We start from the raw sequence: 24,528 nt of genomic DNA on the forward strand, positions 1-24,528 counted from the left end.
TCAACCCCACTCTGAAACCCTGCCAGAGAAAATCAACTGCAACCTTGATCTCCTGACGAGGGACATGGGTGGGGGTGGCCACGCTGAAGCATTTCACTCAAGGACTCTCCCTGAGTCAGCAGCCACATCTCCTTCCTTCTTAGAAACGTTTTCTGTGATGAAACTGTTTATATCACACCGTTTGCTCAAGAAATAAGAACATGGTTCTAGTGAGTTCTTGGTGTTTCCTGGAGCTGGACTGTAAGTACTTTCTTGATAGGAACTCTGGAACTTTGCTGAGTCATCCCGGGAAGCACCCTGTTTCCACATTGACCACGTCTTGGGGGACAGACTGGGACATGTGCTGAGAAGTGCAGAAAAGGCCTATTCGGAGCTTGCAGCCTTTCTTCTTTGGGGCGTGAACTCAGTCCCCTTATGTTCATATTACTGCCTTAAAAGTACAAACTTAAAGGAAGCTAAAATGAATAAAGGCTAAAGATGACTCAGTATAAATGAAGGGAGAGAGCGGTGTGGGTGCTAGATCACAAACATACGACTGGATGGTCAAAACCACCACCGAGTCACTTAAGGCTCTTTGCCAGAAGTAGATACAGGGGGAAATGTTAGGTCATGCCTCGGTTCAGAGAAGGTCTTTTTCCTTAAAGGAGCATCACAGGCACGGGCCCCTAACAGTTAATGTCCTTAGTCAATATCTCAGGAAAGAGGTCCGCAATGGAGGAGGTGGACAGCAGGCCCGCAGCCCAGGGTGTCCCATCTTCTCTGAGCCCCACTGTCTTTTGTGGGGAAGCCTGCCTCCTCCTTGCCTGAGGAGCCGTGGACACTAAGCTCCAGGAGGAGGTTCTGTGTCCGCACATTTGTGCCCAGCATCCCTGTCCCCCATACATGCGGTGCCCATGTGACTGAACTGTCACACACAGACAGGCGTTCAGATGCCAGGCTAAGGATCAGTCTCTGAAATAAGTTTGAGTTTTTCTCTGAATTGTTTCTGTCCGTCATTTTATAAAACTTCTGTAGCATCTCAGGAGATAAGTGATCTGCCCTTCCCCTGAACACCCAGGTGTTTTCCCAACAAGTCTTCTCTAGGAGGTGCGCAGGTAATAAAGTGATAAGTCAAGTATTACCTGCTGATACAGCACAAATTGTTACTCATCCCAGACAGAGGCCACAGACTCACAGTCCTGCCCCTGACAACAGCTGGTCATGGCCTTATTTATGGTGGGGGATGCAAGCCGGACGTGACCATCCCTGCCCAACACCTCCCTGGTGGGCAGGAGCCAGCCCCTGGTGCTGACACACAGGGTGCTCTTAGAGGAGATGGCAGGGAAACAGATGGCTGGTCACATGACCTCAGTCCCCAAGCCCGCATGAAGTTACTCAAAAGAGAATGGCCGCTAAGTCCATGGTCAGGTTCTGAAAGAGTTATGTCACTGTCACGCAGTGACCTCCACAGGCCAGGTGTCCAGCAGGGGAGTTGCCTCCAGCCAAAGTCAAAGCTATTCAAAGACCTCGTGTCTGCACAGGCCCCGTGGGTGCAAGGGCACTGCAATACCTGCGTTCTCTGTCACCCAGAAAGAGATTCTTGACGCAGGAGCGGGACTGGCTGTTCACCGAACTTCTCACCAACCTGTTACCATTTCAGGGACATACTGACTAGATCCCAGTCCTTCATAGTCACAGGTGGAGCAAACCATGATTCCGTGTGGTGAGAACTGTAGCAGAATTCAGTGTAAGAACGTTAGCGACTCAAAAATTCCTGAACAGAATTTCCTCCCAGAAGGCTGTCAGGGAAGAGTTCTGGAGGAAGGCCATATTGGAGGAAGACCTTGGACAAATGAGTTAGCAAAGAAAGAATTTAGTTATTTAAATCTAGCCATGATTTGAATTTTGTCAAAGATAGGTTCGAAGAGAAACTTGTGTTTTCGGGTCGTTAAAGGGAAGCGCGGTGTGACCAGGAGTTTGAGGGCTGACATGTTTGTTCCTCTCCAGGAGGGGCATCGTCCCTTCTCCCCTGGGCAGCCCGTCCAGAAGCTCTGGGTGTGCCATTGAGTGGGATGTGCGGCCACACAGCACGAGAGGCAGGTGCTCTCCTCAGTCCCGCCTCACTGACTTTCTGTCTGCCTCCCCAGCACGGAGCCCGGTGTTTTCCCACTTATCGTCGTCTCTCCAGGGACTTTGGACCATCCGGGCATATGAAGCTGAAGAGAGGTTCCAGGAACTGTTTGACGCACACCAGGATTTGCATTCAGGTCTGTGAGTTTCTGGAAATGGTTTCAAAGAACGGTATATGCCCCCTCTCTTGGCCTTGCTGGGCAGCACCTCTCTGTCTGTCTTGCCACCAGCCCAGCCCCACATCCTTCCTCAGCATGTCTTTGTCCTCTCCCCTGGGCCATGACTCCTCTCAGAATCCCCTGTGTGTTCCCCCTTCCCCCTGTCACACCACTGCTTCCCCGTCCCCCCCTACCCCCAGTGGCTTGCATTGTCCTTCCATCACTTTCTGTCCTTTTAGGGCAGGAGTCAATGGACTTTTTTTTGTTAAGGGTCCAGATAGGAAACATTTTAGGCTTTGTGTACCATATTATCTATTATAGCAATTCAGCGTTGCTATTGTAACAGGAACACATAGCCGAACATAGTATATCAGCAAATGACCATGGCTGTGTTCAAATAAAACTTTATTTACAAAAACAGGTGGTGGGCCATGTTTGGCCTACAGGCTATAGTTTGCCAACTCTTATTTTGAGAGCATTCAGGGTGACAGAAGTTGCTGAGGAAATCAGTTTCCTGATTGTCAGATTTGCTACCTACTTGATGTGGGAACTTTTAGCAAGATGATCCTTGAGATACTGGCTCCTAAGGAATAAACACTGTGTGCAGGACCCCATAGTAGGTATGGAAAGTACTGAAAACAGAGTGGAGGTTTTGCTGTCTGTTATCAGCTGGGAACAGTAAACCACGTGAGAGGATAAGCTTCATGTTGAGCCTGGCACTCTAAGAAAGGTACTGATGAGCCCATTTTTCCGAGGTTTTTATTATCCTATTTCTACTTATAACCTCTGAGTTGAATTTTCCTTTTCTTTTTTTTAAAGTTTATTTTAACTTATAGAGTGAGCAAGTGTGAGTGGGGGTGGGGCAGAGAGAGAGGGAGAGAGAATCCCAAGTAGGCTCCACACTGTCAGTACAGACCCTGCTGTGGGGCTCAGTCCCACGAACTATGAGATCGTGACCTGAGCTGAGATCAAGAGTTGGACGCCTTAACCGACTGAGCCACCCAGGCGCCCCTTGGTTGAATTTTTCAATGCATGCCTCCCACAAAGCCACTGTACCAATTCCTGCCTGTACCATACATTGCTTTGTGTCAGAAGTTGGCTTTCCGGAACCTTCTGGTTCCTTAGGTGTGCAGCTTTGCTCTCCATGAGAAAAAATTCTCGTGTAGCTCAACCGGGCAAAGTGTTCTCCCGCATTCAAAGTAATTAACATGGCTTTTCGACTTACTCATTTTGCTTATTATGCTTCACAAACCCAGAGGCATGGTTCTTGTTTCTGACTACGTCCCGATGGTTCGCCGTGCGTCTGGATGCCATCTGCGCCATCTTTGTCATTGTCGTTGCCTTTGGGTCCCTGATTCTGGCAAAAAGTAAGTACAGATGTGAATAACTATTTGTGGTATGATTACAATTTATAGCTGCGTTTACAGTTACTAAATTAAACCCTACCACCTTGTCCAATACCATATACTGTCTTGTTCTAACGGATCGCATTAAAGCATTCGCGGTGTGTCGGGCCGGGTGTGATTTTGCTGTGTGGTCTGTGTAGAGTGCTTATTTGGACCCTGATGAGTTTCTTTTATCTTTGCATAGGTTGAGGACCATGTGAGTGTAGCAGCTAACTTTTTGTATTTTCCTGGGGAAGTGTCTGGAGAATATGGAGAGAACCAAGTTTTCCGTTAAGTGTTTTGTCCAGCTTAGGGCTTTAGGTTTTAACTTGAGCTACTGGGATCTCTTGGGCATACAAGCCTGGTACACTGGGTTGAGAAAGCCATTCAGCAGGAGAGAATGCTATGCTCCCCACCAGGTGGGCACCACATGAGCAGGTGTTGGTGTGCAGGGGGTGAATTCGCTACCCCTGACTATTCCATTGTGACAACACTGAATCATAGTATTAATAATGGAACAGTGAGAGTAGTATTTTAGATTTCAAGGCTGGCTCTCAGAACCCATTGCCTTGTTTTTAGTGGTTTCTAACTGTGGTCGCATTGGATGTAGAATGTGAAATTACGTAATGATTCTTGAAACAGTAATGCCAAAAGTCTGAATAATGACATTGTTTGTCACCTATGCAATACTGTCAGGTGTTTGTCAGTCCTGTTGGAGTTCATAAACTCACTTAACAGTCTTTCTGAATTTATAGTGTTGTTTTTTTTTTTTTATTGTCTTATGGTCTTAGTCATCAGATAGTAAAAGTATAACTATTACTATCATCATGTGTCAAGTATTTATGTATTACAAAGGAGTCGTTTTGGTAGAGTGAGAGGAGGACCTGTACTCGGGATTAAGAATGGGACTGATTTGATTCCCCTTCTCCTTCCTATTTTAGCTTTAGATGCCGGGCAGGTTGGCCTGGCGTTGTCCTACGCCCTGACACTCATGGGGATGTTCCAGTGGTGCGTCAGGCAGAGCGCCGAAGTGGAGAATATGGTAATGTTTATCTTTACGTTCTTAGCCTTTTCAAGTCTCCCTGCCATTAAAGGGCATGAAAGCACTTCTTATGTAAAATATTAAAACTGTTATTTTTACATCGGAGCTAACCAAGTTTTTCAGATCCTTCTTCCATCTGTTTAAAGTTAGTGTAAAATAAAATATACACATCTTTTCCTCAGTCTTCTGTGTGCTATGTCAGCGGGTTTTAGATTCACCGCAAGCTGTCTTCAAATGTAATAAATGTTCTCTCTGTAGGAGGGAGGTTCTGAAGTCCTGGAGAGGATATAAGCTAATTTCTTAGAGGCCTATTTATTTTTGCTTCTTAATGGGTAATTCCTCATTCCTGATAAAAGAATTCAGTATTTTGAGGCGGTTCGTTTAATTAATAGGTATCTCCCTTTGCGTGCCTACCCTCCCTCTGCCTCATTTTAGCATTTATTCTCGTATGTTGTTGAGCACCTGAATTTGCTAATGTCCCTTCTTTCTGGTAGGGTAAGCTCCTTCTCAGAATGTGCTAGGCAAAGGTGTCAAGATGGTTGTTCAGGAGGCCTTAGTAAGTAAATTCTTTCCTCTTTGGAATAGTTGCACCTTCTCCTGAAGGGAAATGAGAAGAGAAATGAAAGAGAAATCTTTCCAGCGTGCTCTTCTAACAGAGTAGAAAGTGACTGATCATGAAAATGAGATTTAAAAAAAAATTTTTATTTATTTATTTTGAGAGAGAGAGAGAGAGAGAGCATGAGTAGGGGAAGGGCAGAGAGAGAGGGAGAGAGAGAATCCCAAGCAGGCTCCGTGCTGGCAGCCTAGAGCCTGACATGGGGCTCGAACTCATGAACTGTGAGACCGTGACCTGAGCCAAAATCAAGAGTCGGACGCTCAACCGACTGAACCACCCAGGCACCCCTAAAATGAGTTTGACGGGGGCGCCTGGGTGGCGCAGTTGGTTGAACGTCCGACTTTTGATTTCGGCTCAGGTGTCAATGATCCCAGGGTCATGGGATCGAGACCCATGTTGGGCTCTGAACTCAGTGTGGAGCCTGCTTAATATTGTCTCCCTCTCTCAGCTTGTTCCCTCTCCCTCCCTCCCCCTCTCCCTCCCCCTCCCCCTCCCCTCTCTCTCTCTCTCTCTCTCTCAAAAAAAAAAAAAAAGTTTTTTTTGATGACTTAGGCAGTTCAACTCCCCTGAAACAGATGGCTCTTCTGTAGCAAGATTGCAGATGGTTGGCCACAAGTGTTCCTTTCTTTGACAAAATCCTTGGTTTTTTTGTTCAGGTGTGAAAAGTGGAAAAATAAAATCTTAGGATTTACTTCTCTAATTCTTGTAGTTTCAATGTAATGCTGAAGGAAGTAGCCATAAGTGAAAGTGTTACAAGACTATGAACAGGTGTGTAAATTGCATCAGTCCTCATCAGATGCCTTCTTTGTGGGTATTGGCACCTGAGATATACTTAACTAGCTAGTATCAAAGAGCATTTCATTTTACAGTCTCTTAACATGGATGAGAACCTCCCTTCCTAACCCATGTGATGTCCTGTGTCTTTCAGATGATTTCAGTAGAAAGGGTGATTGAATATACAGACCTTGAGAAAGAAGCCCCTTGGGAATATCAGAACCACCCTCCGCCGACCTGGCCCCAAGAAGGCATGATTGTCTTTGATAATGTTAACTTCACATACAGTTTAGACGGGCCTCTGGTGTTGAAGCACATGACAGCGCTCATTAAACCAAGGGAGAAGGTTTGTTTAAACCATCTTGCCTCTTGACAATTTCAGTTACAGATTTAACCCTTCATCCACCTGCAGGCTTTCTGGTCACGTGTCAGGGGGACTCCTTGTGTCTCTGTGGGTATAAATTAGATTGGATGATCTTACTGGTAAATCTTGCCTGGAAACTGACCACGGAACGGGGATGCCAGCATTACTTTGCCTCGTGTTGTGAGCTGCCTCATGGTGCTTGGTGGGCTGAGCCAGGACACTCTCTGAAATCTGATTCTTCGTGCCTGAGACTTGGGAGCTCCTCGTCACTCGCACTTCAGTTTCTGGTTCCCACCTATTCTTACTGCTTTGTATTTCTCACATCCTCCTCTTCCTTCCCGTGGTGGTCTCTGTTTACGGCCCTCCGTCCCTGTCCGTTTCCAGACTTGCCCTCCTATAAGCAACCCCCCCGTCCTTCCACCCATAGAGTGCTTCTTTCTGGCACACAGATCTGATCCCTATGGGGCCCCCGGTAGCTCCCAGCCTGGACAAGCTGGTGCTGGAGCCGTATCGAGGCCCAAGTCCACTGGAGCTGGGGCTGCAGGCCAGCTCTCAGCCACCAGAGAAGAGCCCGGAATCTGTGACCCAGTCAGGGCTCAAGAGCCAGAGCCCCCAGCGGGAGGCAGTAAAGGGCTCAGAGACTTGCTTGAAGTTGATGAGAGGCAACCCAAGGGGACAGGGGATGATACACGGAGAACAGACTTGCCAGCGTCTAAGTCTGCCAGCAGTGAGACTTGGGTCCCTCGTCCCAGACCAGATTGGGCTCTTGAAGAAGCAGTGAAACCAGAATAGACAAGGCCATAGGAAGCTCTTTCCCCACCTACCTCTCCAGCCTCAACTCCTAACATGAGCAGTGCCCCCAAATGAGTACTGTGTAGGTTTTTCCATTGCACCCTGGCCCCCCGGCCCCCCTGTCCCCAGCATGCGCACACTGCCCCTCTGCCTCAAGAGACCCTTCCCTTCTGTCACTTGGCTGGTGAAAGTCTCATTTTCAGTCACTTCTAATGCATCTGCCTCTGTGAGACCCTCAATTCTTCCACATCTTACATATGGTTTTTAAAATGTTTATTATTTTGAGAGCGCGTGCGGACAGGGGAGGGGCAGAGAGAGAGGGAGACAGAGAATCCCAAGCAGCTTCTGTGCCGTCAGCACGAAGCCTGATGCAGGGCTTGAACTCACAAACCGTGAGATCATGACCTGAGCTGAAATAAAGAGTCGATGCTCAACCGGCTGAGCCACCTAGGCGCCCCTGAAGATCACGGGCATAGCACACCTGACTTTCTAGCAGCATTATGGATGCCTGGAGTGGAAGCACTGCACGTTCTTCATCAGTGGATGGGTGGATAAGCAAATGTGGTCCGTCCACACAGTGGGGTATTCCAGCCTTAACAAGGAAGCAAATTCTGACACGGCAAGAACGGCGAGGACATTATGCTAAATGAAATCAGCTCGAGGGCAAAATAGGACAGAGCCTGTGATGTGAGATTCCTAGCCTGCTCCGATCCACAGACACAAATAGTAGAGAGATGAGTGCCAGGGGCTTCGGGGGCAGTCAGTGGGCAGTTAGTGTTTCATGGTGACAGAGTTTGAGTTTTGCAAGGCAAGAAGAAATCTGGAGATTGCACGACCGTGTGAGTGTATGTAACACCCCTGAACTGTACACCTAAGAAATGGGCTGGTAAATTTTATGTTCTGTGCATTTTACCACAAAAACATAAAATTAAAGCATAAAAGGTAACACTTGCAGCCTGCTGTGCCATTTGGGGTCTGTGTCTCACAGTACCCTGAGGCTGCTTAAGGCCAGGGAGCATCCTATTTTCATCTTTCTTCCCCCAGAAAACGGCATCCTGCAGGGCACACAGTGGGTGCTGAGGGTCTGCTGGCTGGGACGGGAGGGAGTAACGTGCAGGTGTGAAGCAACCAGTATCAAAAACATACTTCCCAGCCAGCTCCTGCAAGCAACCCCACACCTAGATGTGTTAGATATCTGAAGAACTATTCTTTCAAGCTCCTTCTACCACAGACCCGTTGAGTGGACTGTAGCCATAATGTGATGATTATACCCTTGCGACACGGAAGAAGAAATGTTGAACTTAATGCCCAAATGATACCCAGGGAGCAGCTGTAGTAAATCACATGGCAAAAGCTGGCTCCTGATTATTTCCGGCCTTAATGCAGGTGAGGAGAGGGCTACTGTGCCGGGAAACGTTAACTGTAGCTCATGATGAAGTTCTGTCCCTGTGAGCACCGTCAGGGATGTTTGCTTGCTCACAGTGTGCCCATCAGATGGCATGTTCTAAACATAATTCTGTTAATCTGCATGCGTCTTAAATTTCTCTTGAAGCCGTAAATTATGAATCACCTAAGAAACTGTAGTACAACTTAGAAACATAACAGATTTGTATTTTTCGGTCTTTACCCCCAAATCATAGGATTCTCTGAGATTCTCAATGTTGGGGGTAGGGATCGAATTTGGAGATAGTTACAATAATGCCAATAACTTTTGTGTCTTGGTCCACTGGTGGTGTCGCCTTCAGCTCCGTTTATGTCATTGGTGATCATATCCAGGCTGCAGAGTCACGAAGTGACTTCACTGCCTGTGTAGGTCCCAGGTCTCGTTTCCTCCCCACCCACCCCAGCATTTAGGGACACCACCGCCCCCGTCCTTTGGGGTTGCATTTGATCGGGAGAGGCTGTTGTGGGGTCGACGATGTGGGAATGTGCCAACACAGCAGAAGCAGTGCTTTATTCTTCCAGCTTTTTCCTGTACTGTCCAGATTCCCCGGAGTTCTAATGAACAGGAAAACGTAATAGGTAGTAAACAGGTTTCTAATTAATGGAAGAAATAACAAGTAAAAATGAAGAGCCCAAATGAGGTAAATAGCACCCGAGGCTTCCTGGTTAGATTCTAAACACTGGCTGCATTTTTCATTTAGATGATTTTGTGGTTGATTTGATCATTTTAAAGAGTACTGGGCCATTTTAAAGCATTTTCCAGCTCTAGAAGTAGATTGATTTTGGTTTGTTATTTTTTTTTCTTGCTCAGACCTATTACTTGGATAATACATTTTTACAGATGTGTACTAGACCTTGCTATAACGTGCAAAAATATTAGTTTCCTACATTTTCTCCTTTTTTACATAATATTTTTTCAAGAACCCCTTCCCTCACTCCAGCTTGCCTCCCTTCCCCTGCTGACTTCTTAATTTCTTGCTATCCAGGCTGTGGTACCTGTGTCACCTGGGAGCTTCTTGGAAATGCTGACTCTCAGGCCCACCCAGACCTCTTGTCTCTGAATTGCCTTGGAACAAGGCACCACCCTGGTAAAGTCCTCTCTCCCACAGGCAGTTGTGGATGACTCTAACTCATGATTTCTAGGAAATATCCTTTGACAGTTTGAAATTGGGCTCATGAATTATCCCACCCCCTGTGACTGAGCATGACACTCTAGAAAGTTCTATGCTACCACCCTGCTGATTTATTTACTTTTCTATTCTGCAAGTCATGAATTTACATTAGAATTTAATTCTGTATGACTCCAGGTTTAAGCATGCATTTGCCTTTTCAGTGTAGTCTGGCTGCCTCATAGACAACATTCCTTTTTCTCTGTGGCTTCCCCATATCCTCCTACAGGGATTTGGGTCTAGAGTCGGAGACAGCCCAGTGTAGCAATATATCTAAGGCCCTTTCACCACCCAGTGGGATGAAAAATTAGCCTCACTGCCCCAAGCAGGGCACTAGGTCTGTCTGGCCTGTTGGCCAGGTGCTCTGTGTTCTTCTCCTAGCTTCAGCCGTAGGTGCCTGTTCTTCCTGTTGACAACTAGCCCACCTGACGACAGGTACCACCTCTTTGCTCAGAGCTGTGGGCTCTTTTGTCCACTCACCACAGTATATTCCCCTGTATCCACATCATGCTGTAAATATCAGGTGATGGGATCTGTGGGGTAGGCCAGTTCCTTGCTGGCTGCCACACCTCTCCCCACTTTCTTCGGGCCAGGCAGAGGGACATAACGAGGTGCCAGGCCATCCACGTGATGAAGAGGCCATCAGCAGAATGGACAAGGAACAGGCAGAACTGGGTTTGAGTCTGTCCTGCCCCGTTTGGACTCTGTTACTTCAGGCAGGCTAATTAACCTTACTAAGCCTCTGTCTTCTCTTCTGCAAAATGAAAGTCATAGGTCCTCTAGGGTTGTGCACCTCCAATGAGATGAGACACCCAGCACCAAAACCAGCACAAAACAAATGCTCAGACGACGATCGTGTAGAATGGCCATAACCAGTTTTGATGTGTAAGTTGTTGTCTGCAACAACTGAAAATGAGGGCATGGCCATTTGAGTTAGTATTTATGGTTATAGGATCTGTTTGCCACGTCTGTCTTCTCTGTCCGGCTTATCCTGTACCTCAACACTATGGCGATAGATTTTCCATAAGTTTCTCCATCCTGACTTAAACGCCTCAATTCTGTACAAAATGCCCATTTGGCACAGGACACCGCATGCAATACAAAGAATACAAAGCTGAATCCATTTCAGATCCCAGTAGAAGAAAGTCCAGTGGAAGAAAGAAGGTTGTATAAAAATGGCTACTAAATAAGCTAGAAGGCGGTCAGAGTTTTTATCGAAGTTTAGAAAAAGATGACCTACCTCTTCTGGGTGGGAGGAGCCCACATGAAGGAACAGGAGGAGCATTTCCGAGGTATTAGGCACTTGAGGTAGACTTGGTGACATGTGGGTAGGATCTCAGCAGGTGGAAAGCATGGGAAGGGCGTTTGGGCTGGTGGGACCAGCGTAAGCAGAGGCGTGATGCCTTGATCCAGCGAGTGAAGAGCATTTGAGGGAATGAATTACCAGGTGTGTAGTACACACTCTCACATTTAATCTTCACGACCTTCCGGGTCACCCCAAGGGAGCTGACTCGTGGAGGTTAAGGACGGAGAGTCAGTTGGGACACTCCCGTGGCAGGGACTTCCTGGGACCGCATGACAGGCAGGGAGCTGCCCTGTAGAAGCTCATTCTGAGAGGAGGGCACCCGTGATCCACGGTGGGAAGAGGCAGGGGAGAGGGAGTCAGTAGCCACCCTGTTCCCCTAGCAGGTCGTAATGGCGAAAGTGAGTCCGCTGTTTGGAATCAGACTGATGTGGATTAAAACAAAGCTGTCACGCCCAGGTGCGTGAATGCACAGAGAAAACAGGTGGGGGCCAAAACTGGTGTCCTGTTTCTGGAGGGTAGTTTGGCAGTACTTGACAGCCTCCTTTGAAAGTGTTTATACCTGTTTCTCAGCAATTCCACATCTGAGAGTTTATCTCAAGGAAGTAATTAGGGCTGTTTTCAGAGATTTGGCTTCAAGGATATTTAACACAGAGTTACTACTTATAATCGCAAAATATTGGACACAGCCTGAATGTCCCCAAATGGAGGGTTTGTTAAATAAATGATCGCATATATGGTAGTATTATATGGCCGTTAAAATATTTTCTTGAAATACTAAGTGAAAACAGATTACTGTAATATGTTCACATTAATCTCATTTTGTGTAAATATACGAGTTTGTATCTTAACATATGCATGCACTTAATTCCAGAAAGAAAATACATCCTCTAAAGAATGGTTTTAAATCAAAGTGTTAGGGTTATGACTAGTATTTATTAAGTTTCTGCATTCATTTGCACTGATTATGGTCAAGAAAAGAGTTTTGTTTTCTAAAAGGTAATGCAGAGGTCCCTGGGTGGCTCAGTCAGTTGAATGTCCGACCCTTGATTTTGGCTCAGGTCATGATCCCAAGGTCCTGGGATCAAGCCCCACATCTGGCGCCTGGAGCCTCCTTAAGATTCTCCCTCTGTCTCTCCTTCTGCCCCTCTCCCCTGCTCGCGTGCACGCTCTCTCAAAAAAACTAAATCAAGGTAACACAGCCTTGTACTCAGGTCAGGGACTGAATCATAAAACGTTGTGGAGGTAGCATCTTTAGGGCTTGATACCATGCGGGACTAGGAGAAAGCTGGAAAAGGAAGGTGAATGTGTTGAGCCCATGAGCCCAGGAAAGAAGTCATGAGATTAAAATGGAGAAGTTGGAAAAAGCAGCTATTTTGAGTGGGAAATTGTGTGTTAATCATGTTGCGTTTGATCTAGAAGAGATCTCCATTGAGAACATGGAGAAATACACAGAAGCCATGTTATGTCTAGACTAGTATACTAGGACCTACCCATGTGTAGAAAATGACTCCTCTGTGAAATATAAATTAGGACCTACCGTAAGGGACAAAATGGCTATAAAGATTATAAAATTTGGTGAAGCCACTTTCCTTGTGTTTATCTCTTATTTGATCTAGAAAGAGAACTTGATGTAGATTTGATCTAGAAGTGTCTAACGTGCTGGTGTGGTTGTCAGGAACCAGCCTCAGCCTAGTTGGGAAAACATATGGGGATAGTTGCAAATCAGCTAAAGTAAGAGTATCTTCAAGTATTTCTTTGGTTTTGAGAATGTAAACTAACTGATATTGGTGATATTCTCCGTGGGAAGTTTCCTCTTATGTAATACACCTCTTATGTAATACAACCCCTTGGTGAACTGTGAAAGACACAGGCTATGGTTTGATGACTGGAGAGTAGAGGGAAATAGCCAGAACCAGGTTTTCTTTGAATTTCCTGTTTGTTTTTACCCTCACTTGAGTTTGGAGACCACAGACCTGTGGTTGTGGGCAGGCCTCTGCCCCCCTCTCATATCCCAGCCCTTTACCAAAAGTCTACAAATGTTCCAGTTTGCACAGATGGATCAGTTTTAGTTGTGATGATAGCACGGGAGCATCCACACGTTCTCAGAGACACAATTCTTGCCTGTATCTTGATACATGTTGATTTACATTTGAGAACACGGAGAAATACACAGAAGCACACAGAAGCCGTGTGTGTCTAGACTAGTATACTAGGACCTACCCATGTTCAGAAAATGACCCATCTGTGAAATATAAACTAGGACCTACTGTAAGGTATAAAGTGGCTATGAAGATTATAAAATTTGGTGAAGCCACTTTTCCTAACGTTTATCTCTATAAAAGTAGACTCGCTCTTGAAATGCCATCAATGATCGTTGTGTAAGTTAAGCTTTAAAACTTGGGAAGTACTCAAATGAGATAATATGTAAAGTTCCCAGCATAGAATCAGTGCTCAGAAAGTTATTCTCTGTTGAAAGTTGTGAGTTTTAAAAATTTACAAATGTTTGAAAGCCTGTCCTGTGCCCTTCATTGATTCCAGATACCTAGATGAGATGATATCATCTCTTGGGAAGCTCCCACCAGGGAATTTGTAGTTGGGCAAGCTCTTTGGTTTAAAAAAAAAAAAAAAAAAAAACCAAAAACACAACAGTTTCTGCATACAGGTTTAAATGCACACAGCTGAAAACCAATTTTGTGCAATACAGTTTTGTTCCTGACCGGCATTTTACCTGTTTTATATTGATTCTTTGATCTTATTGTCAGTGTATTTAATTTCCTTGTGCATTGGTTCTAATAACCAGACTGATACTGGACACGTATTTTTCCTAAGGGGGTAATTGTGAGTATTAATTACTTTGTAAAATGCCTTTTGAACTGCTCAGATGAAACGCCCCATATAAATAGCAAATGTTATTTGTGTTGTTGTTGTCGATGATGATCTCATTATGGGTATTTCAGCTACTGGCTACTGTTTTTTAACACACTGAGACTTGCATTTTAAAACGTTAAGATGTTTCCTTTTGAGACAGAATGTAATCAGGTGTTTAATAGCCAGAAATGATTTGGTTGTTCTACCAAAGAATAATTATATCACCTCTTATGTAATAGAATTCTGGGAAAATGATTACCTGTTTATGTATTGCTTCTGACTTGTTGACAAACTATAAAATTATCCAAGAAATTCTCAAGGTTCAAAATAACCAGACACTAGGAATAAAGCTAATTTTGAAACTTACTTATCAACCACTTAGTAGATAGCTGGGTTTTCACTGCTGGCAGGCTGATTGTGCTATTTTTAACTTTTCTTTAGACCAGTGGATCTCAACCAGGGGCAGTTTCCCCACCCACCGAAGGGACACAAGGGACATTTGTTAATGTCTGACATTTTCGGTTGCCACAATCAAGGGGTGCTTTTGGTATCTAGTAGGTAGAGCGCAGGGATAGCGACAAACATTTTACAATGTACAGGACAGCTCTCTACAACAAAGAATAATCCAGCCCAAAATGTCAACAGTGCCAAAGTTGAGAAACTCTTGGACTACATTCAATATAGAACTTCCTTAATCTGTCTTCAACAACCAGAGTTTCTCCTGATACATTGTGTTTTGTGACTTCTTAATCCCTCCTGGATCTCTTTACAGGTTGGCATTGTGGGAAGAACAGGAGCTGGAAAAAGTTCCCTCATCTCGGCCCTTTTTAGATTGTCAGAACCAGAAGGTAAAATTTGGATTGATAAGATCTTGACAACTGAAATTGGGCTCCACGACTTAAGGAAGAAAATGTCCATCATACCTCAGGTATACAAGTCAGAGCATCCTCACATGTCCTTTTTATAAGAGAACCTAAGTTTAATTGCTTTTACTTTTATTCCTTTTTTTTTTTTTTTTTAAGTTGAAGGATTGATCCTTTTGCCCCAATAGAACATATTTTTAACAGCAAGTATTTTCATCGGATACCAGGTTTTGTTTTTGGGCGCGTGCACGTGCATGTGTGTGTGATTTAATAACTTACCCGGTAAAATGTCTGGACTCTAACTTCCCCAAGTACCCCAGAGTTATCCACTGATAACCACATGATTCTGAAAAGAAAATGATGAATGATTGGTTTAGCTCCTGAGAGGCTTCTGTAGGGAAATGTGGATTTTAAATGTTTTAGTGGTAGACTTTTGCTGTAGGAAATGTAACTTCTCAAAGGTAATTCTCCCCATGGAGGGCTTTCTGTGAAACTGGTGGGCTTTGAGAATTACTGTGTATATGGATGCTTTGGGAAGACTTAGAATCTAGCCATTAGTAAATGATTGTAACCAGGAAGCAGTAGAGAATAGAAAAATACAGGACAAGGAATCCCATGTCTCTGGACCTCAGGTTTCTCTCCCACAAAAGGCATCTCCTGGAGCCGTTGTGAGGACTGGGTCAGCGGCTGTGGAGTGCTGCTCGCAGACCCAGGACCTGGCTGCTGTGATGATGGAGGGTGCAGTTGGCCGTCTCTTTCTGGGCTTTGATTCTGTTCCCTTATTCTGCTTCTTAATAGAAGTATGACTTTCAGGAAATGTTTTAGTGATTGGATAATGCACAGTAGAAGCACCTTTCATTCCTTGTGGTCCATCATTTCAGTTTCAGTAAAAATTCAGAAGGTATTGGGAGCCTGGCTGGCTCAGTCAGTTGAGCATCTGACTTTGGCTCAGGTCACTATCTTGCCATCAGCGTGTTTGAGCCCTGCATCAGGCTCTGTGCTGACAGCTTGGAGCCTGCTTCAGATTCTGTGTCTCCCTCTCTCTGCCCCTCCCCTACTCATGCATGTGCATGCACACTCTCTTTCTCTCAAACATTAAAAAAAAAATTTTTTTTAAATCAGGATACTCCTTTCAGAACCACAATGAGATGCTATCTCATCCCCAATAGTCACTACTATCAATAAAACGGAAAACACTGGGGCACCTGGCTGGCTCAGTAGAGCATGTGACTCTTAATCTTCGGGTCATATGTTCAAGCTCCACCTTGGGTATAGAGATTACTTAAAAAAAAAAAAAAAAAAAAAAGGGAGAGAGGGAGGGAAGGGAAAGAAAACACCAAGTGCTTGGAAGTTAGTGGGAGAATTTGAACCCTTGTTCATTGCTTGTGTAGGTATAAAATGAGGCCACTGTGGGAAACAGAACAGAGTTTCCTTAAAAATATAAAAATAGGATCACATAGGAATGATCATATAGAATGATCTTATCCTATTACCAACTCCACCTCTGATTTTGTAGCCAAAATCATCGAAAACAAATTCTAAGAGGTACTTGTACACCCATATTCATAGTAGTGGTATTCACAAGAGCGAAAATGTGTAAGTGGTCCAGATGTCCTTAGGTAGGTGAGTGGAGAAAGTGTGGTGTGTTCACACAGTGGACTATTATCCGGCCTGCAAAAGGAAGGAAATTCCGACATGAGCTAAGGCATAGATGAACTTTGACATTGTGCCAAGTGAAGGAAACCAGTCACAAAAGGACAAATACCCTAGGATTCCACTCCCATGAAGTACTTAAGCAGTCAGTTTCCTGGAGACAGGAAGTAGAATGGTGGTCGCCAGGGGCTAGAGGGAGGGATGGAGAGTTAGTGTTTAATGGGTACAGAGTTTGGAATTATAAAGAAGAATTGTGGACCTAGATGGTGGTGATGGCTACACAGTGATGTGAATGCATTTTAATACCACTGAATTGGTCACTTAAAAATGATTAAAGTGGTAAATTTTGTGTTATGTGTACTTTAGCACAATTAAAAACTTTTTAATAACTCTCCTATCCCTGATGCTTCTATGCTTTTTCTTTTTTTTTAATTGAAGAATAATTGACATACAGTATTAGATTCAGGTGTATAACACTGTGACTTGGTACTTACATACATTATGAATGGTCCTCACGGTACATCTGGTGACCTTTTTTCCACCTGTCACCTTGTCATCATCTTCATCTACTTTATCCATTCGTAAAAAAGAAATTTGTTTTTTAAAATATCCCTTTCAGGAAAAATGAAAAGAAATTTGCAGCACTTTCAACCCCTGTATTTAAAGATTTCCTCTGGCTGTTAGATTCATGACTTCGTGACTACAGTAGAAAGTAAAGGAGTTGAAATTCCCAAGTTTTGTATTTCGGTTGTACCTATCTCTGAAATGGGCCAAATGAGATTAGTGAGCAGAAACAATGGGCGTGCCTGTAAAGTACTTTCATGTCCTTGGATGAAAGGACCTAGGAACACGTCCCGTGTTATTTTTAATGCTTCTTAATAAGAAATGGTTGTATGCTTGTGTACATAAAAGAACTGTATAAATAAAGAAATAACGTTGGATGTTTCTTGGCTCTGCCAGTAATGTTTTGGAAGCACATCTGAGCAAAGACTAAATACACCTTGACATCACCACAGGTTTTGGTCCTCTTCCATAACTTCCCACCCTAGTTTGGAGCATGCTGTAGGTGCATACTCCGGAGAGCATGCTTACAAAACAGTACTAAGCTTTGTACCCATGGAGATAATGATCACCAACCATTGTAAACACACAACCTTTCATTTTTCACTTCGTGTGCCTTTGTCTCTAAGGGGCAATGTTTGTTGATTAAAGAGAGTCTAGAGAGACCATGTAATGTGTAAAGGGTCCCAGGATATCTTCTAGGAGGCAGCCAGGATAGAATCTTTAAGATCACATGACCCACATTTTTATTCCGGCCCAGTCTCTGGACTGTGTGAGTGACCCTGATGACATCACTTGGCCTCCGAGCTCCAGCGTCCTCGTCCTTGAGCCAGGTCTAGTAATTGCTGCCTCACAGATTTGTCATGAAGATTTAACCGGATGAGAAAATGTCTGTGGCCCAATGCCTTGCTCTTAGAAATGCTTGGGAAATAGTAACTATTTTTACTAAGGATCAGGGCACTAGCCTTTTGGGTGTTCTGGTTACTTACATAAAAGTAGTAACAGGTTCTGGAAGGACTTTGCTCTTTAATTTCTATTTATGTTTTTGTGATCCTTGGTGATTTCCTTTACATCTGTTGCTTATCACACAAACCAGATTATTTCTATAAACTTAAAAGAGTGAAACAAAAGTGTGCACAATAAGAATTCGAGGGTAAAGTGTAACAGAAACCTATCAGCGTTCTTCTCACAAGGAGCAAGAGAGACATCACTTTGTTTTCTGGCCTCCCTCCCACCTGCTCTTTCCCGACCCCCGCTCTGTACCCCACTGATACGCTGCAGTGCCCCCTGAAGACCCTGGCATCCTTTCTCCACTCCCCCCACATGTTCGCTTTTTTCTAGCTCTTCCGGAGGCTGTGTCTCCAATTTCTATTGCTCCTGTGCTTGTTTTCATCCCAGATGAGTTACACAAGTGTGAATAACTCCTAGTATTTGTGGAATCCTTCACATATTTGAGCCTCTTTCCCTACTGTCTCCGCCTTCATCCTCACAATTATATGGTTATCTTCATCTGACCCATTTAAAAATTGAGGCACAGTGAGTTTAACCCACTTTACGAGCATGTGGCAGAGCCAGGGTTCCTGTTTATGTCAAGGACGTTCTCGGGCAGCTAACCGCTCCTCCAGGGACCAAAGCACATTGGTGACTGCAGTCCCCCCTACAACTGCTGTGTATCACAGTTCCGCGGGCACACCCATGCAGACACAAATATTCCACAAAACACGATTACTCTTAGTGCTCTGCACTCTACTTGCTATTATATCCATTCTGTTCTAGTTCATAGAAAAGACAAAATGGTCATGAGGCACAGAATTGATTTCATGATCCGTTGGCTGCACCTGCAGTTTGAAAACCACGTTCCCTCACTGTCCCCTGCTTGGCTGGGCTCCTGATACATGGTAGCCCCATACCTCGAGCCCTGGTGGTGGTCCTGATTCTCACAGCAGCCCTACAGGGTTAGCCCTGTTTTCCAGTAAGGAAACAAAGGCTGCTGGATACAGTTAACTCAAGGCACACTCAGCACTAAAAGAAAATCAATTTAGGAAAAGGGGTTAATTCCCTTATGTGTCATGGGCTAGCGTCAGGAGAAGATACTCGAAATCTTACCTTGCTAGAGCTGAGAGCCCTTTCTCTTGACAGTGTGACTGGCTGCAGAGGTGGGAACAGCTGTTGGCCTGGTCCCTTGAAGGACGACTTCCACCACTCTTCCCACCAAAATGAATAGGAAACCGTTTCCTTGTGTCTCAACACCCTGATTTAGGGAACTAGGGAGTTTGGAGCTGTCTCTGCAGAGCAGAATGAAGGCATGTTGCTTGGAGTTCCCAGTTTAGGTGAGCCAGGTCGGCGCCCTGTTCCTTGGCTCTGTCTCCCTGTGATCCTGGCTGCAGCGGTGAGCTTCCGTGGCGGCCCCGCGCTGCCAGGCTCGTCTCAGTCATTGCTGACCACGCCATCAGAGATCAGAACTGGGACAGGTGTGATAGCAGCCAGGGCCGTGGTGGGAACGGGAGGCAAGGGAGCGGTGGGGATAGTTGGGGGCCAGTCCCGCAGGGAACTTGGGAAAACACTGTATTCTTTGAATGTACTCCTTGATTTGTACAATTTATGGAGGAAGTAAAACATGAAAGTGCTTTCTAAATAATTTTACAAACAGAATGGGTAGCTAAAATAGACACTTCCTTTGCGCTCCTTTGTGCTTCCTTTGCGTCTTTAAATAGTTAAACGCATTCCCCAAAGAGAATAGCAAGATGAGATTATATTTAGGGAATAACTTACTTATCTGAAAGGATCTGGAAAAACGGATTTCAAAACTTTTTTGGATGGATTCTCTACATCTAAGGCCCCTTTCCTTTTGGCACCAAGAAAATGTTTTCAGTTGAAAAGTGATTCCATGCAAATTCATTATTTACGATTGCACCCCAAGGGTTGGCACAGATCAACAGCTATCATCTTCATCATGATTAAACAGATTCACTTTTTATATTTAATAGACTTTTTAAAATCAAAGCAAAACCTAGATATTTTTTAAGCAGTCCACTGTGCTCCTTTGGTATTTCTATTCCCTGGGTTATCCTCAGTGTGTTGGAAAAGGCTAAGCGAAGCTGTCCCTTTAAGACTTCTTCGTTATTACCTGGTTTTCTTTTCTCTCTTTTTTTTTTCTTCCCTTGTTGAGAACAAAACTCAGAGAGAGAGAAGAGGTGGGTATGCTGTTACTAGTAAAGAAATACAACTGGATTCTAGCCTAATGGAGTCGGCCTTTTGTTTCTGACACTGAAGTCTTCATTAAAGCCCTTGGAACTGCTCCCCAGAGCTCCTGACCTTTCTGTATCGAAAGAGGACTTTACACGACTTAAATTCTTTTTCCTTTGTCGGCAAACAATGTTCTTTTCTTCTGAATATGGATGATGATCGGTTCATTCAGGGGCTACAGGATTTAAAAAAAGAAAAAAAAAAAGGAAATCAAGATTTAAAGCTACTTCAGGTGATTGTCTCATTCTTGCAACTGGGAGACGAGCTGCCCTTAATAAAGGTCCTTGGCTCAGCAATGAAAATGTAGCTCTCAGGACGCATGGAACCAGCAGCCGCTCTGGAGGATATATTTTAGTAGAGGGCGGTTTCCTGGTTGGGGGCTGGAGTGATTAGGGTACAGTAAAGTGTTGTGCTTTCTCTGCCTGGTTTGTAACCACTTGTATGGTTTTTGTCTTGGACCAGGGTCGTTTTAAGCTTCTGAAGGTTAGTGGGTAGGGTTTCTTTTTGGGATAATGAGAGGTTTGTCTTCCAGTAGCATACACAAAAGGGCTAACAAGACCGTGGTTCTCAGTCTCCCCGTTGTGTTGAGGGATTATCAATTTACTACGCCAAAAGCTTTGATTCAGAGGTGGCCATTTTGGGTCACATGGCTGATACGAACTTGTGGTATGTTTGTAACAAAGGAAAAAATTGCTGAACGTGGCACAAAAGATAAAAAGAAAAAAAAAAGTCAACTTGAAACTGATAAAAAAAAAACAAACAAACAAACCAGGTTTGATACTAATGTTTCAGTTAAAATATTACCCCAAACAAAAACATTGGTTTACCTAACCATAGCATGCCAGCTAACTCTTATTAAATGAGGTTTAATTGTGTACCTTCAGAAAAATATATACTTAGGCTAATACATTTAGTGTATATGTTTACATGAAGGTTGTATGTCCTACCATAAATCTCTGCACTGAAATGTTCTGCCTGCAAACATTTTTTACAACACTTATTCATTATAAGATTAGTTTATTAACTTCAATTGCTTGGAGGTGGGTACTTTAAATAACAGTATCTATCAGAAATGATAATTAATTTGACCCTTATCTGCTCTTGCAGTGTGTGTCTCCTATGAATACTTTTATCACCTTTTGAAGATAATATAGTGGTTTCTTACTTGGCAAGTGGATAAAAGCGGACTAGATAGAAACCAAAACGAGCACCATGCATAAAGCACACGGGCATAGTAAAACAGACACTGTTAACAAATTGCCTGCTGCTTTTAAAGAAAAAGGCAGCTTCATTCAGCTAATCTTTTAATAAATCATTCTCTTCATTCAAGTTTTGATCGAAATTGTGCTCATTTTGAAATACATCTTTGGCATGTCATAACAGAAAAAAATATTCTAGTTTACTGAACTACTTTGTTCTAATAGCTGCTAACTAAACATGAGCAGTCGCCTACTGTATCCCTTTAGATTGACTGTATGGATTTAAGTGGGGACCCTTCTTGCATTGGGAAATGCTGAAAATGTAACTTTTTCTATTTATGATAGCAGTGACTTGCTGATAATTAGCAGGGCCTCCTTAAGGCCTACAGATAGCTGAGGTCTCTGTCTAAAACTCAGCATAAAGCTGCTGCAGGCTCAGCATCAGAGTGAGCAACTTCGATCTCGGCAACAAATCCCACATTAGTGCCCCAGTCTTTGGAGAGATGGATCCATTTCAGGAACTTTCCCAAAGAGAAAAAGGTGAAGGGGGTGACGAGAGGGACCCTTCCTGTTAATGAAGTAGGCGATCGAACTTTAAACGTGTGCTCCTGTGCCTGTCCTGTTGAACCACCCAAACCGTGGCTCCCAAATGGGCAGATACAGGGCCTTTTCATCATTTCACAAAGGAAGAAAGGTCTGTCTTTTAACAACAAGGCAGTTTTTTGATAGATGAGCTTAGGTAACACTTCCATAGAGTGTACTTTGAAAGCCAGGTGGACACTTTATCCTAGACTTCTTACCGGATGTGCATTTGCGCTGTGACAGGCACATGAAGGCCAACAGGTCATGTAAACCTGGATAGGCTCGAGGTTGCTGTGAGCAGAGACCACCTCCCACTTCTTTCACTGGCTTGAAGCCCATCCCTTAGCCTGTTCTCTTTCAGCCCCTTCATCTCCTTAACCACCAGTCCTCAGAGTCTCTCAGCTTGGGCCCCAGAGTGGATACTGCCCATGGTTCAGAGCCTTGGCGGGACGGGGCAGAGCATCAGGAAGTGAGGAAGGTTGGGTAGCAGCCCTTCCCCATCTGGCCCTGTCGTTTTTATAAACCTCAGAGAATCAGCTGAAGGAGGAGATGCATTGGCCTTGATGGACTCTTTGAGTTGATAATTACAAAGTAAGATCAAGTAGAGTCTGAAGAATTTCTGAAGTAGGATGAATGAAGAATTTAAAATCCCAAATAGAATGATGATTATTCCCCTGACAAGGAACTCTTACTGTTGCTTAAATTGTTGTTCAGTCTTTGGTCCTAAGTTCGGTAGTTTTAGGGGAGACTATTTATTTATTTATGACAGTGAAAATTTTCTTTTATGAAGCTTTGCATATAAAATCGTGCCCCAAAATTAAAATAGTAGAAAGATAAAATAAGTATTGCAGTAGATAATAGGAAAAAGGGTGCTGTATTGGGTTGAATTGTGGTTCCTCCAAAGATACGTCCCAAGTCCTAACCCCTGGTACCGTGGTCTTTGGACGTGTAATTAAGTGAAGGATCTCAAGATTGACTGGGTGATGCGTATATCCCGTGATAAGTGTCCTTATAAGAAGAGGAGAGAAACACAGATGCAGCAGGGAGAAGGCTTATGAGAAAGTTAAGGGTGACTTTTAACTGGGGTCTTGGGATCGTGCAGTTCAGTAATTTATTTTTGAAACGTTGAATGACCAGTGATTTTTCAGTGCTTTTGGGCATATTGGCCACTTAACTTTATAAAAATGATGTGTCCTTTTTAAATGTCTTTCAATATTTGGAATTTGCCTTTAGGCATGCACATTTTTTGGTGGCCCACGTCTCTGTCTTCTGCATCCATTTGTCCCTCCTCAGTCTTAAAATTGAGACCATAGGAAAAGACGGTCCAGGAGGCTCTCTGAGTGTCATTCTTCTTCGCGGCTTGAGAAAAGTTTACCTCCTTAGTCTTCTCAGGCTTTTGAGAAGAGAGGAGGAATAGTCCAGCCCCAAGGTCAGGCAAGGCAGGCAAGATTTGAGGCTGGCGATTCCCTCGAGCCGTGCTTGGATGCCTGTGGAAGAGTCCAGTCTTCTCTGATTCCCCCATCTGTGTGCATCTCGGTGCTGTACCACCTCTAGTGTCTGCTGTCCGTGTTCTTACGGCCTGGGTTATCAGAGCCTTCCAGAAGAAAACGTTAATGGCCTACCTAAGGTTATGCACCAGATTCTCTCCTGAAACCCAGAAGGAGGCATATATTGCAAGAGTAATTTAATTGTGGCTCCTCCTGAAGCACATGAATAGGAAGAGCTATTTAAATTAAAATCATTTTATTATGACGCACGTCACAATGGGTTTCAGGTTATCCTCCCCTTGCAGTTAATAACGAGGTTCTGTGAGGCATGTAATCCTGATGCACAGACAAGATAATGTGGGGATTAGCTGATGCAAAACCATAGGCATCTCCTCGAGAATAAAGGCGCCACTGGGCCCATTAGTTTACATTCTCTTTGGACAAAAAACAGGATGTCCCCTTTGCACATGGGGACAGATTCCCAATCCAAGAAAACTGTTCTAAAGAAGGAGGAAATATCCTGGCTTCTTCATCAGTGCAAATGGGAACATACTTGAGAGTTTGCTTTGAGTCACAAACGTCAACTAATCGTCCTGTTGGTGTTTTCCAGTGTCACACCAGGATTGATAATAAACTCACATCTCTTGATATAAAGCCCCTCAAATAATTATATCCTTGTTTTTCCTGTTTAAGCAGATATTACTAGGAAAGCATTTTCAAAAACCAAACCTTCATTTCTCTTCTTCAGTTTCTTCTTAAGACGACACACTTCAGCAGTTTCTTCTCTTAGTGTTCAGTGGTCCGGAAGACACTGGGGGTTAAACTTTGTAGGATGGAAAATTAATAGATATATTATTTTGTAAACAGGCATCTGCAACCTTCGTGTTAATGATTATAGTGAATTCTGGTTT

General features: G+C 44.0%; 1 protein-coding gene across 4 annotated transcripts in view; it reads left to right on the top strand.

Annotated features, from left to right (window-relative positions):
* The window catches only part of ABCC4 (ATP binding cassette subfamily C member 4 (PEL blood group)), a 284,074-nt gene that overhangs the window by 227,392 nt on the left and 32,154 nt on the right, over window positions 1-24,528 (top strand). For all 4 annotated transcript variants that reach the window (XM_081794994.1, XM_060636846.3, XM_078432437.2 and 1 more), the window contains 5 exons: window positions 2,127-2,246; window positions 3,524-3,634; window positions 4,594-4,694; window positions 6,239-6,430; window positions 14,799-14,954. In XM_081794994.1, the coding sequence (XP_081651120.1) occupies window positions 2,127-2,246; window positions 3,524-3,634; window positions 4,594-4,694; window positions 6,239-6,430; window positions 14,799-14,954 (680 nt within the window). The remainder of the gene's footprint in view (window positions 1-2,126; window positions 2,247-3,523; window positions 3,635-4,593; window positions 4,695-6,238; window positions 6,431-14,798; window positions 14,955-24,528) is intronic.

The sequence above is a fragment of the Panthera onca genome, chromosome A1 (genome assembly GCF_046562875.1).
Source record: "Panthera onca isolate mPanOnc1 chromosome A1, mPanOnc1 haplotype 2, whole genome shotgun sequence".
NCBI classification, from domain to species: Eukaryota; Metazoa; Chordata; class Mammalia; order Carnivora; family Felidae; genus Panthera; species Panthera onca.